The sequence below is a fragment of the Rhinoraja longicauda genome, chromosome 8 (genome assembly GCF_053455715.1).
Source record: "Rhinoraja longicauda isolate Sanriku21f chromosome 8, sRhiLon1.1, whole genome shotgun sequence".
In the NCBI taxonomy this organism is placed as follows: Eukaryota; Metazoa; Chordata; class Chondrichthyes; order Rajiformes; family Arhynchobatidae; genus Rhinoraja; species Rhinoraja longicauda.
This window is the reverse complement of record NC_135960.1, coordinates 50,221,618-50,241,358: the sequence shown is the minus strand read 5'-3', so window position 1 is coordinate 50,241,358 and position 19,741 is coordinate 50,221,618. Positions and strand designations below refer to the sequence as shown.

General features: G+C 40.9%; 1 protein-coding gene across 3 annotated transcripts in view; it reads left to right on the top strand.

The window, feature by feature from the left end:
- myo3b (myosin IIIB) overlaps window positions 1-19,741 on the top strand; it is a 337,839-nt gene that overhangs the window by 194,583 nt on the left and 123,515 nt on the right. For all 3 annotated transcript variants that reach the window (XM_078403918.1, XM_078403917.1, XM_078403919.1), the window contains one exon: window positions 15,566-15,677. In XM_078403918.1, the coding sequence (XP_078260044.1) occupies window positions 15,566-15,677 (112 nt within the window). The remainder of the gene's footprint in view (window positions 1-15,565; window positions 15,678-19,741) is intronic.

The window sequence follows — 19,741 nt, the reverse complement described above, 5'->3', positions numbered from 1 at the left end:
AGCTCCATTGAAGCATGCAAAATACTTAACTGCTGGGAACATGAGGGAAGGGTGTTTTCCCTGGCTAAGGAGTCTAGAACTAGAACTATGCTTGATACTTTTGGATAGACGCATGGATATGCAAAGAATTGAGGGATTTGGATTAGTGCAGGCAGATTAGAGTTGGTCTTGGCAACATGTTTGGTGCCGACATTGTTGGACTGTTCCTGTGTTGTACTGTTCTATGTTCTATGTCCCAGAAGTTTGACACAAGATAAGTAGTTGCCTATTTAGGACGGAAACAAATGGGAAATTTCTTGAGGCAGAGAGTGGCAAATCTTTTTAATCCTCTGCTGTGAGGATTTGTAGATGTTCAATCAATGATTGTAAAAGCACAGATCAATAGATTTGTGGAGAATTGAGGAAGTAAGGGACTTTGGAAAACGGCAGGAGGGGGTAGTTGAAGCAAGAAGTGGTTGAAGATCAATTGTGGTCATGTGAGATGAACAGGCTTGAACAGTCAAAAGCCTATTCTTGCACCTGTAGTTCTGTTCCTGTGTCCTTGTTTACAGATTAGGTAGCTCTGAGTAGTAATATTTAGTGAACGGATCTGCAGCTATTAACAGTCAATGTTAATCAATTGGATGAGGGAACTCAATGTAATATTTTCAAGTTGGTTGATGATACAAAGCTGATGTGGGCTGATAGGATAAGTAAGAAAGGGCATGATAGATAGACCATAATGTAGAAAAATGTGAGGTCTATCACTATGTTAGAAGCTGGAGAATGGCAAAGATTTTATTTTACATGGTGGTACATTAAATGGAATTGGTATGTGGAGAGTCCATGTAAATGAATCACCTAGCATTTGTATGTAACGACAGCAAACAATTGGCGAGGCAAACGATGTGTTGCTTTTCTTGCTAGACAATTTGAGATGATGTGCAGAGTTATCTTGCTCCAATTGTATAGGCCTGTGATGAGACCGGATGTGGAATATTGAGTTTGATCTGGTTTCCCAGCTGAACTAATAAACACAGAGTGGAGCAGATAGAACCCTGAAATTGCAAGTTTGTTGTTGCAAGAGAGAATAAGCAGACTGAGCTGCAAAATTCTATCAAAGATTGTCAGAGTCAAGTTGTTTTGAGTTTATTGTTATATGCGCAAGTATGATGAAGTACAGATACATGAAAATCTTGCTTGCAGGGATATTGTTTCCCCTGGCTAGAGTATCACGGTCTTAAATCAAGGGGACTGCTATACAGGACAGAGATGAGAAAGAATGTTGTTTCCCAAGGGTAGTGAATCTTTAGTATTCTCTACCCAGGGAGTGTTGAGGCTGAGTTGTTGAGTATACTTAAGACTGGGTTCAATAGATATTTAGCAGTTGAAGGAATTAAGGGTCATGGAATCATGGCAGGAAAGTGGTGCTGAGGTCAATGATCAACAATGGTCATATTGAAATGTAAGACCATAAGAGGCTTAACTCAACATTGCTTCAATATGTTGTATTAATACCAAAGTCTTATTGTTCTTGCTTAAATTATAGCCCGTGCTGTGGATCACCATTTAAATGACCACAAAATATAACATTTCAATCATTTATTAATCTCGCGTTAAATTACAATATTTTGTGGTTTAAAATAACATAAATGTTCCAATTCAGTTTTATTATCTTTTTGTCATTCCCACAAGCAATGGGATGCTAGGAGTGTATTTCCACTCCCAGACATTTTCTTTTCTGTTTTGAATGCAGCATTTTATTCAGGGATCTCAATTTACCATGCCTTCACATTGCTTCCTTGAAGTACCATATGACAGATGCATTTTCTTTAAATTTTCAGATAGTGTTTGGCTAATGGGCTAGAAAATAGGACAGGTTCATTGGATTTACAGTTAATATCTTAAATATTAAGTGCCCACATCTAAATTGCTGGATATTAAACTGCAATAAAATGTGTCTCGATCATTAGATGTTGGATGACAATATGAATTTAGATTACCAGCAGGTCCTTTTGTTCCTGATTTTTCTTTCATGATGGACAGTTATCACAGTTTTCACCTTTATTCCCTTTTACTTTTTAGAGCTTTTTGAATTAAAAAAATAGAGGATGGAAATAGGCCCTTCAGCACCTAGTCCACACTGACCATTGATTACCCATACACTAGTTCCATGCTATCGCCTTCAACATTCTAGGGGCAATTTACAAAAGTCAATTAACCTACCAAACTGTACGTCTTTGGAATGTGGGAGGAAACTGGAGCACGTGGACAAAAGCTACGCGGTCAGAGAGAGAACGTGCAAACTCCACAGTCAGAATCGAACCCGGGTCTCAGGTGCTGTGAGGCAACAGCTCTACCACTGCCCCTTTGCTGCCCTCTGTTGTAAATATTCTAAATGGGACATAACTGGACACAATTCTCCATCTAAAGCAGAAGAATGAAGTCAGGTTTACAGATTGTAATCTAGCAGCTGCGTGTTGAGATATTCCTGTGGATCTGGACTGGAAACAACTTGAGTCTGCCACATCCATCAAGTGCAAAACCTAGAAGAATCTGTAGTATCTCTGGCACCACCAAGGTGGAGTGCTAAAATTTAACTCAAATTACAAAAAATATTTGCTTGTTCTGGGAGAGGACAGGATGAGCTAGAGATGGGAAATGAAAGGACGTCAAGACTTTAGACATTAGAGATACAGCGTGGAAACAGTCCTTTGGCCCACCGAGCCCATGCCGACCAGTGATCACTGTGCACTATCCTACACACTAGGTACAATTTAGTCTCTTACTTTGTACATTCAGAATATTTATACTCTTGAAATTATTTATTGACTGTCTTTAATTTTTTTTTAAATTTCCAGTCGTTGATGCTGTATAATTATATATAAATTCTGACATTCAGCATTATTAAAACAATTAATAACATTTTGTTTTTTTAATTAACAATTCACTATAAAAGTTGCTGGTCTGGCTGGATTTTGATTTTAATGTTTTATTGTGCTGGTGACTGAAAGATAAATGTGAGCATCAGCATTCATGTTACTTACTGCTGATGTCTATAGTTAAACTTGGTAGTGGTCCAATCAACTAGTAAGTTTGGCAGCATGTTGGATATTTACAGGTGTTGCTGCTGCATTGCTACAGTGTAGACTTGAACTTAATTTTCCCCCCTTTTTTCTTTTTCTGATCTGCCAAAGTATTAAAGCTTGTTTCAAGTTTGCAGAAGCAGGTGCAGATAACTTCACAGGCAACTTTTTGCAAACGTTCGTGAAAGGGAAATTCCTGCATGAGATAATATTGTATTTCTTTGCTTTTATGTGGGCTTTGATGAATAGCTAATATGCTAAGGGTTATTTGGGTTCAGTTGACGTTGCATAATGCCAGAGACTGTGGTCTGATTCTCAAAACAAAGTTGCAGTTTTATATTCTAATTTTTATTTGATTTGTATGCTATTTGTTTAGTTTTTTTTAGTTTAGAGATGCAGCAGGGAAACAGACCCTCTGCCCCACTGAGGCAGAGGTTCACCTGCATCTCCTCCAACCTCCAACCTCCTCTATTGTGAGGCAGAGGTTCACCTGCACCTCCTCCAACCTCATCTATTGTCCCATGTTGTGTCTACCTTCGATTTGAACCAACATCTGCAGTTATTTTCCTACACTCCGGCCCACTAAGTCCATGCTGACCATCGATCACCAGTTTGCACTGGTTCCATGTTATCCCACTTTCTTATCCACTCCAATTTACCCACGGCAATTTACAGAGGCCAATTAACCTACAAAGGCTGCATGTCTTTGGGTTGTGGGAGGAAAGTGGAGCACCCAGAGGAAAACCATACAGTCACAGGGAAAACGTGCAAACTCTACACAGACAGCACCTGAGGTCAGAAATGAACTCACTGTGAGGCAGCAGCTGCACCACTGTGCCGCCAGAAAATCATTCTAAACCACATAGGGAAATCATAATCAAGGACCATTTTATCTTTGGTTATTCCCACTTCTCCTCTATCCTGATGAGCAGAAACAAAAGGTTGAAAGCACATACCACCAGACTCGGGAACAATTTCATACCCCGCTGTTATAAAACTATTTAATGGCCTTCCCTTAAACTAGGGTGCAATCCCAATCTCCCACTCTATCTCATTGTGGATCTTGCACTTTTACTTTTATTTGCATTTTCTCAGTAATTGTAGTGCTATCACGCTGTGATACTATGCTCTGTACTCTGGTATTGTTCCCTTTGCACTACCTGTTGTATGGCTTGATTGCAATCATATTCAGCATGTAATGGCAGTTTCTATACCCTCTCAAAGTCCAACTTCGATAGCCATTACTTCTCAGGGATGGAATGGAGGTATAGCTTAGGCACACACCGCACTCTGAGATAACAAAAACGAATCTTCCAAACGCTGTTTCTTGATTAATTGGTCTTTATTAAAGTAGCACAAATCAAACGAGTAATTGATAACTTTTCGTTCTTATCAACTGTTTCTTCTTCAAACAATACAGTAAAAATCGTGTAGTCGTTACCGTGTGGTCCTCGTGAGTGTGACTGGCGCGAGCGTGGTAAAAAACTGTATTCTCTCCATCCTCCGAGACTAAACTGACCCACAATCTCTGTGGCTACGCTAGCCTCCTCCCATGTGAACACTCCCCATTACGTATCAAATCACACCCACAAGCATGCAAAAAAAACAGAAACTAGAAATATTAAACATAGCCATAATACAATGCCATTAACTAAATTAAGCGTAAATGGCTCCTACACACCGGCCCCTAATTGTTCTGCGTATATGACAAAGTAATTACCAATAGATATTAAAAGGAGCTATAAAAGCTTAATACATCCAAGGACGTACGCGCCACTGGAGATAAATGGGTCTACTGTGACTAGGGTGAGCTGTTTTAAATACTTGGGAGTCCACATCAAAGAGGATCTGACATGGGCAACGCACATTGCCGCACTGGTGGGTAAGGCAAAGCAGCGCCTTTACCACCTTAGACAGCTGAGGAAATTCAGAGTGTCTCTGAGGATCCTTCATTACTTCGACTCTGGGGCTGTAGAGAGCATCCTGTCCGGCAACATTACAGTCTGGTTTGGGAACAGCTCTGCCCAGGACAGGATGGCTCTGCAGAGAGTAGTGCATTCGGCAGAACCCACCATGGGAACTACACTCGCCCCCCTGCAGGACCTATACATCAGGAGGTGTAGATCGAGAGCAAGCAAGATTATGAGGGACTCTTGCCACCCCAGCAACGGACTGTTCCAGATGCTACGGTCAGGCAAACGCCTCCGCTGTCACGCTGTGAAAACAGAGAGGATGAGACGGAGTTTCTTCCCACAGGCCATCAGGACTCTTAACTTTTATAACTCCAGGGACTAATTTTTGTCTTCTCTGTATTAACTGTATTAACTTTATTTATATGCTGTAACTGTAATTCTTTTTTGTGCACAATCCGCAGGCATTGCCACTTTCATTTCACTACACATCGTGTATGTGCATGTGACAAATAAACTTGACTTAATTTGACTTGACTATTTATCAAAAACAAAAGTAATGTGCATTATATGTTGGCATTCAAACTTCTTTAGCGATTCTTCAATCTTCTTCACCTTCTAGAAGTAGACATATCTTGGTTATCAGTCTTACCAAGATGTTGTCCTTAGTGTGAAGTGGTACAGTATGTACAAAACCTTTAACATCTGGCATGATCTCCAGTATCCTACCCATCAACCAAGAACCTCGTGGTGCAGTAGAATCAACCACGATATCACCTAGAATAAAATTTCTTCTCATTCGCAACCATCGTTGACATTCTTGAATTAGAGGTAAATATTCTTGTGTCCACCATTTCCAAAAAAGGTCTGCCATATATTGTACCTGTTTCCATCTGCGTCTAATATACAAATCGTCCTTCACAAAGAGCCCAGGTAGTAACATTGGCTTGGTTTTCAATAAAAGAATATGATTTGGTGTAAGTGCTTCCAGGTCACTCGGATCATCAGAACTCTTGGTAATGGGTCGGTCATTCAAAATTGCTTCAATTTCACAAAACAAAGTTTGCAATCCTTCATCGTCCAGAACTTGTTGTTTAAGAACAGAGCGCAGCACATTTCGAATCATGCGGATCAATCGTTCCCAAACTTCGTGATGGGATCCCGCTGGGGGATTAAAATTCCATCGTATCCCTTGCTGAAGCATATCATTCTGGATCTTGTTCTGATTCAAGCCTTTAAGCGCTTCTCTCAATTCTCTTTCTGCTCCAACAAAATTCGTACCATTATCTGATCTTAATGATAAAACTTGACCTCGTCGACAAATAAATCTTCTTAACGCATGAATACAGGAGTCTGTGTCAAGTGTAGATGCAACTTCAAGATGTACCGCTCTGCTTGCCATGCAAGTGAAGATTACACCATACCTTTTCACCAGACATCATCCTCTTTTGACCTCGATAGGACCAAAATAATCAACTCCTACCTCTGTAAATGGAGGATTATCAGGTTGAATCCTTTCCAGAGGCAAGTCTGCCATTTTCTGTTCTCCAAATCTTCCTCGCTGACGTTTGCACACAACACAATTCTTTATAACCTTTCTTGCAGCTGAGTTACCTTTGACAATCCAATATTTTTTCCGAAGTTTCGACAACATGTGATTTCGTCCTGCATGTCCGATTTGATCATAAAAATGTCGTAACAGCAATGTTGAAATATGAAAGTCCTTTGAGAGAATAATAGGATGCTTAGCTTCTTCAGGCATTGCTAGTTTATTTAGGTGACCACCTTACTCTCAGAATTCCTTTATCCAGTATCGGATCAAGCCTGTATAAATGACTACTTCTTTTAATACCATGTTCACCAGCTTGGAATGCTGATAGCTCTTCCTTATATTCTTGTCTTTGACAGAAAGAGATAACTGCATTTTCCGCCTTAAAAAGATCATCCGGACATAAACACTTGCATCTCTCTGTCAACCGTTTCTGTCAGCTTGCCAGGAGCTGTTTCAAAGCTACTCATAGCAGCCCGAGTTTCCTTTCTCCTACGAGTCCACTGCAAAAGCATTGTTTTTAATTTGAGAAACCAAGCCACCACAGTCTTCAACTTATTCCATGATGAGAAATGGGTAATTAAATAGTTTGTTGAATCCAATGGGTCCTTAATAATGGCGTTCACTAAGATGTCTTGCTTGATCTCCGGATCATTAGCAGAGATTTCAGTTTCCAGGTTAAACTTTGGCCATTCTCGGTCTGGTTTACAAAGAAACTCTGGCCCATTGATCCATCTCTTACTGCTTAAGAAGCGGTCTGCTGTGAATCCTCTAGAGGCTTCATCCGCAGGATTTTCCTTGTTATTAATATACTTCCACTGTGATACATTAGTAGCATCCCTTACAAAAGAGATCCTGTTTGCAACAAATGTTAGGAAGCGTTTATTTTCATTGTTGATGTACCTAAGCACTGTCATGCTATCAGACCAGAAGGTCGATTCCTCCAGCTTAAGCTGCAGTTCTTTTTGCAGCAATATGTCAATTCTGACAGCTAACACTGCGGCTACAAGCTCCATTCTGGGAATCGTCATTTGCTTCAATTGTGCCACTCTGGCCTTTCCCATTAAGAATGCAGCATGTACTTCATTGTTATCATTCTCCAGTCTCAGATATGAAACAGTACCGTAACCACTTTCACTTGCGTCAGAAAAGTGATGCAGTTATGCAAATTTAATTCGACCAAAGTTTGTAGGCTTCATACAAGCTTTGAGTTCAGAGTCGTAAACAGAATCAATCACGGACAGGATGCCCCGTCTTGTACATGGTCGTTCCTGAATCGAGATTCTGAACTTGAACACATCTGTTTCAATGCACCAGTGCAATCCCAGTGCTCTCTCCATAGGCAGATTGTCTTTGTCCAAATCCAACTCCCTGGTCTCCTTGGCTGTTATCTAGTGAAATGGTTTCCAATACAGCACAGCCGTTGCTGATCCATTTCGATAGCATGAATCCTCCCTTGTTGCAGAGGGAAGTCAAATGTTTTACCATTTGAATTGCTTCTTGTTCCGTAGACATGGATTTTAAACAATCGTCCACATAGAAATTACTCCTTACTGTGTTTGTCACTTCTTTAGAAAAATGAGCTTTATTGTCCTTAGCGGTTTTCCTCAATGCGAAGTTTGCACAACTTGGTGATGACATTGCTCTAAAGAGATGTACCTTCATCCGGTATTCAACAAGATCTTGTTGTGCATCACCATCCGGCCACCATAGGAATCACAAATAGTCAACGTGCTTTTCCGATACCTTGACCTGATGAAACATTGCCTTGATATCCGTCATCAAAGCTACCGGCTCTTGTCTGAATCTGATGAGAACTCTGATGAGTGAGTTCGTTAAGTCTGGACCCTGCAGCAGTTGACAGTTAAGTGATTTACCCTTGAAAACCGCAGCACAGTCAAAGACCACTCTTAAAGTTCCTTTCTTTGAATGATACACCCCATGGTGTGGGATGTACCAAAGCTCTCCATCACTTTGATTCAGCTGGTCTTCTGGCACCCTTTCAGCATAACCATTATCAGTCATCTCTATGAGGAAAGATGTATATTCATCATGAAATTTCGTATTCATACCAAACTTGCGTTTCAGATTCTGAATGCGTTGTTCTGCAATGCAACGGTTATTCGGCAGACTAACACTTTCTTGTTTAAAAGGTAAGTCTAGGCAATAGTGTCCTTCTATCATCTTTACTGAGTGATTCATAATTTCCAAAAATTTTACTTCTTCTCTGGACATTTCTTCTGATTCCTTGCTGGTTCTTTCATTGAAGTCGTGATTATATTGCTTGGTCAACAACTCCTCTAGATTTACAATTGATATTCGATTGACGGCAGCAGCAGTATAGTTATTCCTTTTCCTGCCTTTGTTGTTCCTTCTCAAGGAGCCATAGCTAACCCATCCGAGTATGGTTCTCACAGCAAACGGTCCATCTCCTTGACTGGTAATAACCTTTCTAGGTTCTAATGCCTTCAAAGCATTCGTTCCGTAAAGTAGGTCGATATCAGAATTTATTTTAGGTATCTTGACATCCTTCAAGTAAGGCCATTTTTCCAGGTCTTCTTACTTAGGTATATTTGGATGAGAGACGGGCATAGTCTCTTGAGTAAATACATCAGATATTTGTATAAAATTGTCTTCCTCCAGACTAGATATTTCCATACTTGTGATATGATAACTATCGTAGCATTTCTGACCATTCATGGTGTTCAAGAGAAGCTTAACCTTTTCTCTTGTAATGTCCAGCCTTCTCATCAAGCTTTCTGTGCATAAGGTAGCTGAACTTCCACTGTCCAAAAATACATATGTTTGCAACACTGTATTCCCCACGCTGCTCCTTACCTGTACCGGTAAGATGGAGAAAATACAGGTTTCAACCCCGGCCCCAATATGCGCATTTAACTGAGGTGAGGCAACAACATCACTCGTAGCTGGCTTCTCCTTTTGTTCCATTTGTTCCGGCTTCTCGTTCGTATTCCTCTGTTCAATGTGAAGCAATTCAGGATGATCTTGTTTGCATATATTACGTTATCCGATTCCTGCAGTCTTTAACCATGTGTCCTTTCTTCAGACATCCATAACAGTTTCCTTTCTCCTTCAAGAAGTCGATCTTATCTTTACATTCCTTTTCTTTGAATTTTCGACACCATCTTATAGTGTGACCAACTTCATTACATGAAAAACAAAACCCTTGTGGCTTAACGGTCGATACATCCTTTTTTATTCCGTCCTTCATTTCTACGGGTATTACGGCAGCAGCAAAACTGCTTTCCTTAGGTCCTGATCCTCCCTTTGTTTTAGTAAAGGTAGAGCCTTTGACAGCTGCTGGTTTAGGATTTTGAATATTCCCATAGCTTAGGTTTGACATTAACCGTACTTCTCTTTCCATGAAATTCTCTAGGTCAGGAAGCATGGCCTCTATCGTCAACCTCGTGTAACAGGCTTGCTTTATCTCTCCACTTTTCTCTAAGCCTATAGGGCAGTTTTAGAATGATAGCCTTCATATTACTAACAACATTCATTTCTTCCATGTGGATGCTATTTCTCATTGAATTACAACAACCCCTAAGAAATGTCGGAAACTCATGCAAAACCTTCACATCTTCCGCCTTGATAACTGACCAAGCAAAGGCCTTTTTCATGTATGTGTTAGCAATCTTCTGTTTGTTACCAAAATGCTCTTCAAGCAACTCTCTTGCCATTTGATAACCCTCATCCACAGGCAAATGTCGACAAATCTTAACAAGCTGCTCGAATATCCGCTTGTGTATTGCTCCAGAAATCGTAAGCGATCTCTGTGACTTGTAGTTTTCATTTCCACTCCTTCAAACGCTACTATGAAAGTTTCATATTGTAAAGGATCACCATCATATTTAGGAATTTCCATTGGGGTAAGGTGACAGAAAGATTTGTTGAACCATGAGCTCGCTGAGTCTCATTTGATTCCTTACCAATTCATAGAATTCATTTTGAAATCCCTGGCTTAGTGCAGATCAATCCGGATAAATTTTGTCACGAGCCCCATAATCAGTTGTTTGTCTCTGGCTGGGTGCAGGTAACTGATGAACAGGCCTCTAAGAAGAGTACTGGGCCATAACAGACATCCCAAAGGTAGGTTGCTTCGGTTTAGTTTTGTCGACCATCCACTTACTCAGTGCCAGTTTGGCGTCACGAGACCAGACTGCTCTGGCTGTGGGTTGACTTTAGCTGTTGTTTCCATCTTAGTAGCTCCTTCTTGGATTAAAGAACTCTTCTTCTGAGATACTCTCGAGCTGCATTTTGATCTTTGGCCTTCCAATATGTCCCTCCTTGCCCCAGCAGCTGCCAGCTTCGTGGCTATTTCCAACCGTTCCTTCTCTCTCTTCAGCTGTTCTGCTTGTCTTTCAGTCGCTTTCTTCAGCTGTTCTGCTTGTCTTTCAGTCTTTCTCTTCAGCTTGGCTTCTTGTTCCTCAATCTCATATTTTTTCTCGAAGGCGGCAGCTTCTAGCGAGAGAGCAGCCATCTCAGCTTCAGCTTCCATTTGAGCAGAGACCCTCGTAGTTGAACTGGCTACAGAACCAGATTTACGTCTGGATCTTCACGTTGAAACGTTTGAGACACGATCCTGAGGTGTAATTTCTTCTCCCACTTCAACACCTTGTTGCATCGCACCTTCTACTGTAGAGTGCAATGTTTGAGCTATGGTTTCAGACAACCACTTCTCCGCGTCAGCCATGAAACCATCATAAAATTCCACCCTCTCTTGGAACCACTGAGTGTGCCATTCGAGTTGCTCCTTTGGTAGTTGTAAACACAGTATTGAGTGTTGTTTTTCTCCAACCTCATGGTAAAGATTAAGTAGTTGATCCAGATTAGATTGTACAATGTTTGCATTCTCATCTGATTCCATTAGTTCCTTCAGATATTCAATTAATTTGATGACCTGCTTCCACAACTTGTCTCTCTCCTTCTGGCATCTTTCCAGATAGGCTGCCTCTCCTTTTTCCGAAAGTTTAATGTCTCGTTTCTCATATCTTCTTGATTTTTGCTCTGCATCTCCCTCCTGTGGCGGTTCTTCATATTTACCTGATGGAAGATCCATGATGAATTGGTGCTTATCGCTATGTTCCAGAAACACCCAAAGAATTCAAAACAGAATGAGTATTTTTTCAAAACACATCATTAATTCCAAGGCTGAGAGTCTTCGGCCAGTACCTATGGTAAACAATCGCTAGCTGAGAACCTTATCTTGTAGAAGTTCACAACATCGTTAATTTTCAAGGTCGTGCTCTGCAAGTTTGGGTTTCTTATCTCCTCGTAGCATAAACAAGCTTCTTGTATCAAATAGTACTTCTGCAGAATTTTCTCACAGGCTTTTAAGTTTTTTAAACTTCTTAACTTAAAATTACGACTAAACAGTCGTCTACTCACGGTACCCGGTCAATGAAGTCTTCAATCTTCTAATGATCCAGGTGTAGACTATGTCAATTTGCCTTCGACCGGCAGATTCTTTGTTCCTTAGATTTCAGCTCTAATCCCTGGCAGAGATTTAGCTTCTTCTTCAATTCCACTGTTGAATCGGATTTTGCTTGTAGAACAAGTCTTTCTTAGATTTTTCTGCCAGAATAGTTTTTTTCTCAAATTCCATTTGGAGAAATTTTTTACTCTATTGTAATGGCAGTTTCTATACCTTCTCAAAGTCCAACTTCGATAGACATTACTTCTCAGGGATGGAATGGAGGTATAGCTTACGCACACACCACACTCTGAGATAGCAAAAACAAATCTTCCAAACGCTGTTTCTAGATTAATTAGTCTTTATTAAAGTAGCACAAATTAAAGGAGTAATTCATAACTTTTCGTTCTTATCAACTGTTTCTTCTTCAAACTATACAGTACAAATCGTGTAGTCGTTACCGTGTGGTCCTTGTGAGTGTAGCTGGCGCAAGTGTGGCAGTCGTGAGTGTGACTGGCACGAGTTTGGTCAAAAACTGTATTCTCTCCATCCTCCGAGACTAAACTGACCCACAATCTCTGTAGCTACGCTAGCCTCCTCCCATGTGGACACTCCCCATTACGTATCAAATCACACCCACAAGCATGCAAAAAAGACAGAAACTAGAAATATTAAACATAGCCATAATACAGTGACAGTAACTAAATTAAGCGTAAATGGCTCCTCCACAGCATGATAGATAGGATAGTTTGCAAACAAAGTTTTTCATTGTTTTGCGGAACACGAGACAAGAACAAACCAATATCAATACCGCTTGTAACTTAGTGAGCATCAGAACCTGCCCAATTATTACACTTGCCTTTGTTCATTTCCCAAGTAATTGGGGTCTTAGGTACCCAACATGTCCAATTTAAAATTTTCAAAAAGATATCCTGGCATTTTTCCAAATGTCACAGTTTGATCCAGCCCTACAATCATTGCTCACAGGATTCCTGCTCTCTGAGCGCAGTCATAGAGTCATCCAGAAAATAGACACAAAATGCTGGAGTAACTCAGCGGAACAGGCAGCATCTCTGGATAGATCTTCAATGTAAACCAGCATCTGCAGTTCCTTCCTACACAGTTATCCAGCACTGAAAAAGGCCCTTCGGTCCAAATTATCCATGTCGACCAAGATGTCCCATCTAAGTTAGTCCCATTTGCCTGCCTTTGGGTCATATCTGAGTCACCTGTGCTTCGACGTCTTTCTGCCCATCCGATAGCTGCTGTACCTTCAATTGTTTCGATGCCATATTCAAAGGTTTTCCCTTCTGAAATACCAGCTTTCTCATTTTTAACTTTGTTAAAGATTACGTTATTTCCTTTAATTCAGCAGCTGTTTTAATCAAATTGCACGAACCTGAAATCAGAGGGTCATAGCCATACCGCACAACAAAGTTCACATTATCTATCCAGTACCAATTTAACTAATTCTAGACTAATCTTTTATTCTCCCCCTCATTCCTTTTACCTCATTTTTACCTCGTGGGATCGTTGGTGCATTGGTTTTATTTATTGAATATTCCCTGGATTCAAGGAAAGTTCCATTAGATTGGAGAACAGTAGGTGTAGCTGCTTTTTTCAAAAAGGGAGGGAGAGAAAACAGAAAACTGCAGTCCAGTTAATTTAACATCTGTCGCAGAGGAAATGTTAGAAGCTATTATTAAAATATTAAAAGATAGCAGGCACTTAAAGAAATTCAAGGTGATTAGGCAAAATCCGCATGGCTCTGCTTGATCGATTTATATAATGACACTGAAGATAGACACAAAATGCTAGAGTAACTAACTCAATGGGACAGGCAGCTGTCCCGTCGAGAGAACTGGAGCGAAGGAATGGGTGACATTTCGGGTCGAGACCCTTCTTCAGACACTTCATGATGATCCAGTAGCACCAAGGAGTGCTGTTGTCACACAGTTCAAACAAAGCTGATCTTCGGTATTATCTGTGTGAAGGTTATGTTCTCCCTGCGACAACATGGATTTCCTCGATGCACCAGTTTCTCACGTATCCCAAAGACATGCTGGTCAAGAGATTAATTGGTTACTGCTGGGAGGTAGGAAAATGGAGGTGAAGTGGATCGACGTGTGAGAGAATGAGTTGCAGGGAAATAATTGGAAAATTGGATTGATAGAATCACTTTGAGAGTGAGTGTGGTCATGGAAGCAAGTGGCTATCTTACACATCATAAATAAATACGAAATTTGGTATTATAAGAAAAATGTGAAAAGAAGGCATAAAGTGCTGGAGTATCTCAGCGGGTCAGACCGCATCTCTGGAGAACATGGACGGGTGAAGTTTTGGACCAGGAATCCTTTTTCTTCAGACTGATAGCAGTGGGGGGTGGGGTTGGGGGGGGGGGGGGGGGGGGGGACAAAAGTTGGAAGAGAGGAGGGTTAGTTGGAAACAGGTGAGGGGGGAGTTGATAGGTAGATTGTTGGACAAAGGTCAGAGTTGAAATGTATTTTTTTCAGTTGGTAGTAATCTTGAGTCTAAATTAATGGTTGTGATTCAGTTCAGGACCTGAGCTAGACTGACATTTCAGCGAGGGTCATATTGCATTGATTCCGATGAAGATTTAAAAACTCATGTGAAAAGAAGTTTTTGACTAAAGTTGCAGCATGGAAGCAAGGGAAGGCAGAAATAAATTCAGCCCAGGTGCTTTACAGGAAGAGGTTTTTTCAACGCATGCTTTTTTTTGTGGATTTCACCTCAAGATTATTGTTTTTATTCAAATATACATGAGTTGCAATTTATGTATGAAGTGAAGTGCCTGAGAGAGCTAGATTGGAAAAAATGACGAGACTACCTTTATACTATTCTTTCTCGTTTCCTTCTTTATTCACATTTAGTTCATACCTTTTTCTTTACATTCTATATTTCATTCTTTTGATTATTTCACCTGGCATACAAATTGAGCGATTCCTCTCTTCCCCCCCCCCCCCCCCCCCCCCCCACTAAATCAAATCGACTAATTTGAATTCAATATGTATGTAAATGAATAAATTAGTTTATTGTGCCTTATAGTTACAGTTGTGAAAAATGTTCATACTGCATAGTTTGTAATAATATAAAATGATTAATGATAAAAATCATGTTTTGCAATGCTGGTATTAAACATTTAATATTCTTTCGCTTCAGATGTAGAGACAAAGTGCTGGAGTAACTCAGCAAGTCAGGCAGCATTTCTGGAGAACATGGATACGTGACGTTTCGGGTCGGGACCCTACTTGAGACAGTCTGAAGAAGGGTCCCAACCCAAAACATCCCCTATCCCTGTTCTCGAGAGATGCTGCCTGACCTGCTGAGTTAATCCAGCACTCTGTGTCCTTTTTTATGATGTATGTGCTGCGACCTGTTAAATTGCATACAAGTTTGTTGAAAAACTGAAATTGTTATTTGTTTCCCTTGAGGAAATTGTTGTTTTTTTGCCCTGAGGGTAACTTCATTACAAGAGCTTTAAGTGTGTTTTGACTACCTGTGAAATCTTCTTCGTCGTAATACTGCTGATGTGTGATTATTAATATGTAGCCTGTGAAATTTTCACCTATGCTTTGTTCTCCTATGTCAGATATCACTGCCTTGCCTTTAGGGCACATCAAACACCTCCTGTTGATAGTGCAAGCTGCACTGCTATCCTACAGAAAGCAAGGCTGGACAAGTGGGTGCTTGGAAAAACCAAGGTAAGAACGCTCTGCAGAATTTTTAATTATCACTTATTTGCTTCATACTTTAGACTTCTGAGATAGTGAGGAAACATACCCTTCAGTCCACCGAGTGCGCGCTGAACAGCAATCACACAGCAACAGGTTTATTATTGTCGGCGAATACTGAGATATGAAAAGCTTTGCTTTACGTGTTATACGTTGAGGGTATATTGAATTTATTTAGTCTTCTGAGGTAGTGGAGGTGTTGATGTGCTTGCTTGGCCACCTCATCAATTGATTGGACAAGGTCAAATTGTTGGTGATATTTACACCCAGGAAAAAGAAGCTCTCAGTCATCTCCACGACAGCACCATTGATAGAGACTAGAGGACATATTCTTGTTTCTCAAAACATTTACCAAGGTATTTTTATTAAAGGTAATTTAGCATCAGCAGAATTTTTTTGTTTAAATGGAACAACACTGGTGTTAACATAGCGACAGTCACAACATCTGGCCTAAGGAATTTCTTCTGCAAAGACTCGTGCAAAATAATAATTTCAGAACCCAAAGTATGAACAAAGACATGTTCTGATTTTGATTCCTGGCATAAAAAGGGTACAATGCTAGCATTTAAGCTTTGTATTATTCACAACATGGCATTTCTGTTTTTGAATAACTATACTGTCAAATTTGCTCGAACCTGCATTTTTCCCTTAAGGCCATGCTGCTCAAGGGGATAATGGTCAAATTTGTCCCAAAGTCTCCTTGGATAACTATGCTAATTGGTCTGTTATTTAATTATGCAGACCAAGAAAGTTCTGGCATTGTCCGAAGTTGAACTGAGTTAGTGATCTTATTTCACTGATAATTTTTAACAGAACCATGAGAATTATTTGTTGCTACTTTGTTATCTATATACTGAAACTCTTGTTTGTTTGTTTGTTTGTTCCTGAACTACAGCCAAAACGGCACACAATAGCGCAACAATTTTAGGCCCACCTTGCTCATCGTCGTCCCTTTGGTGCTAATGGAAGAAGTTTCATTGAAATCGGCCTAAGGAATTATCTGGCCTAAGGAATTTCTTCTGCAAAAATTATCAGTGAAATAAGTTTCATTGAAATCGGTTATATTTTTAATGTTATTCACATTTTAAAGATTAAATCTATCTCCTCGGGAGGGAGGGAGGAGGTGGAGGGAGGTGGGAGGAGGGAGGATAAGGGGGGTTGAGGGATGGAGTGGAGGGGGAGGGGAAGGGAGGAGGGGGAGGGAGGGGGAGGGGAGGGGGGAGGAGAGGGTGCTGCACCAATGCAGGAGAGGTTTGGGCCCAACGGGTCCACTTGGTCTAGTTTAGATTTAAAAGGCACTTGGACAGCTGCATGGATAGGAAAGGCTGAGAGGGATATGGGCCAAATGAGGGTAGGTGGGACTAGCTAGAAGGGGCATCTTGGTTGGCATGGGCAAGTTGGGCCAAAGGGCCTGTTTCCATGCTGTATGACTGTGACTCAATTGATCTTGTCTTACAGGATTAGAGAACCAATGTTCAGCCAGAGTTCATTTTCTTATTGGGTATTACCTTTCCAGCAAAGAGTTATTTCGTTTTTGGATCTGAATGTGATGTCTACAGTTGTTTAGCCTGTCAAAGGCTATTTGTATCCAAAGCATTCTGGCATTTCATCTTGATTTGATTTCATTTGTAAAAGGGAGAAAAAATTGGGAGAACATAAACAGTTGCTGGACAAAGGAAATAATTAATGATCAAAGAAGATATTGTATCATAGAATGTGATTTCCACCAAATTAAATCCATTTCTATCCAAACTAAATTTAAGTGGCTTGTATAGTCCAATTGATCATTTTATACTCAAAAGCTTTTAAATACAAAATTCTATATTTAATTTCTTCGCCCTACCTTTCTTCACCCTACTATAATCAGTCTGAAGAAGGGTCCAGCCTGAAACATCGCCTATCCATGTTCCCCAGGGATGCTGCCTAACCCGCTGAATTACTCCAACACTTTGTGTCTTTTTATTGTTAACCAAGATCCACAGTTCCGTGTGTCTTTGTTCATCCAAGAGTTCTAATTAGGATAGATGCTGTTTGTCTTGGTCTGTCTTTCTTGATGAAACCGGTGATAACTGAGATATATTCATTCAGTCTGGGTGAAGTATTTGGAACATGTTTCAGTGCCCCAACTCAAGGCAACCCTGAAGTAGATCCTCAGCGTTTTCAGACCACTATTCTTTTACTTTTCTTGTTGCTGCCTTATGCTTCAATCTCCATCTGTAAGCCAGAGCAGCAATAGGAGATAATCAGAATGGCTGACATGATGGTTTGATGGTGGTGTAGAAGAGGTCTAGAGTCTTATTACTCAGCGAGGGACAGGAGACAACAAACCCCATGCAGCCGGTATTTGAGGAGTGCGTTCCTGAAGTTTGCTTGATTGAAATTACTGGTAGTTCATGACGATGAGTAGGTATCAGTGGTTCAATGGTTCTTTATTGTCACGTGTGCAGACGTACAGTGAAATTATAATTTTTAATATACAGTTCAGTTCAGTGAAATATTGCCGAAGCACAATCCCCGATAGTACAATGAGCATTGAAATAGTCCACTGAGACTGCATGCAAGAGTCGTCAGGTTTTAGCGCAATTTTCAATGTCCAGTCCGGTCTGTGCGCTGGGTGTCCTGGAGCGGTGCCCGATCCAGGTGAGCTCCAGGCTGCTGCAGGGCCTCCAGCCATCAACTCCATCCGGATCATCCAGCGAACCATCATCCCTCTCCTCACCCGGCCACCTTCAGCCTTTGTGTCACCAGGGCGCCTCCCGCAACCGACTTTGAGGGAAAGACACCAGTTCACTCTCCTGCCGGCCCTTGCTCTTGAGTCCACCAATGCCGGCTCCCTCCATCCACCTCTGCCGTCCTCGGGGATCAGCAGGGGCCGGGCTCGGCGGCTCCCTCTACAGGCCACGGCCCGCTGCCGAGAGGATTTACTGTCGAGAGTAAATGACCAAATGTAATTTGTCCAGTGCCCCCATGGCATTGACCTGGGCTGATATGTAGGCCACCAACAAGATGGTAGAGGTGGACTCCTTTGGTAGGTATAGATGCCATATTATGATCAAGTATTTCTGGTCTAGAGAACAGAATTGAGCTAAGAGTATAAAATCAATGCACCACGATGCATTGATCAAAAAGCAGATTCTGCCAGCTTTCCCCTTACCTGAGGATTCTTTGCGATCCAAATGACAAATGGAGAAACCCCCATGTTGTATAGCAGGGCATGGGTGAGCCACGTTTTAATGAAGCAAAGAATGTAGCAATTCCTGATCTCCTTTTGAAAGAGCAGCCTTGTTCCAAGCTCTTCAAGTTTATTTTTTCAACTCAGACTTGAGCGATATTACCTGGTGTCCTTCACTTCCACAAAGACACAGACGAACCTAATTCTTGACATTACTGAAAGATAATTAATTTATTTCAGTTGATGCGGTTCAATTAAGATTAGCACTGGGATGTTTTGTTCCTTATTTTTCCATTCCATTTGAGGGTGTCTTAAAGTGTTTTCAGTGTTTGGCAAAATCAGTCATTTTTATTCATTTAAATAACTTCATATAAGCCATTATCGTACGGTCGGTCCTCATAAGTACAACAAAATGGATGTAACATTATTGACATGGTTTGATGTAATATATTCTGCAAACTGCGTGGAAAAAATGTTGTAGAGATACAGCATGGAAACATGCCCTTCAGCTCACCGAGTCCACATGGATCATCTATCACCCATTCACATTAGTTCTATATTATCCCCCCTACTCGTCCGCCATCTACACTTTCGGGCAATATACAGATTACCAATTAATCTACAAACCCACGTGTCTTTAGATGTGGGAGGAAACCGGAGGAAACCCTCTTGGTCACAGGGAGAATGTGCAATCTCCACACAGACAGCACCCTATGGAACTAATGTGAATGGGTGATCAATGGTTGGCATGGACTCAGTGGGCTGAAGGGCCTGTTACCATGCTGTATCTGTAAAACAGTTTCTGTGTGCAGGATCAAACCAGGGTCTCTGGCACTGTAAGGCAGCAGCTTTATCAGCTGCG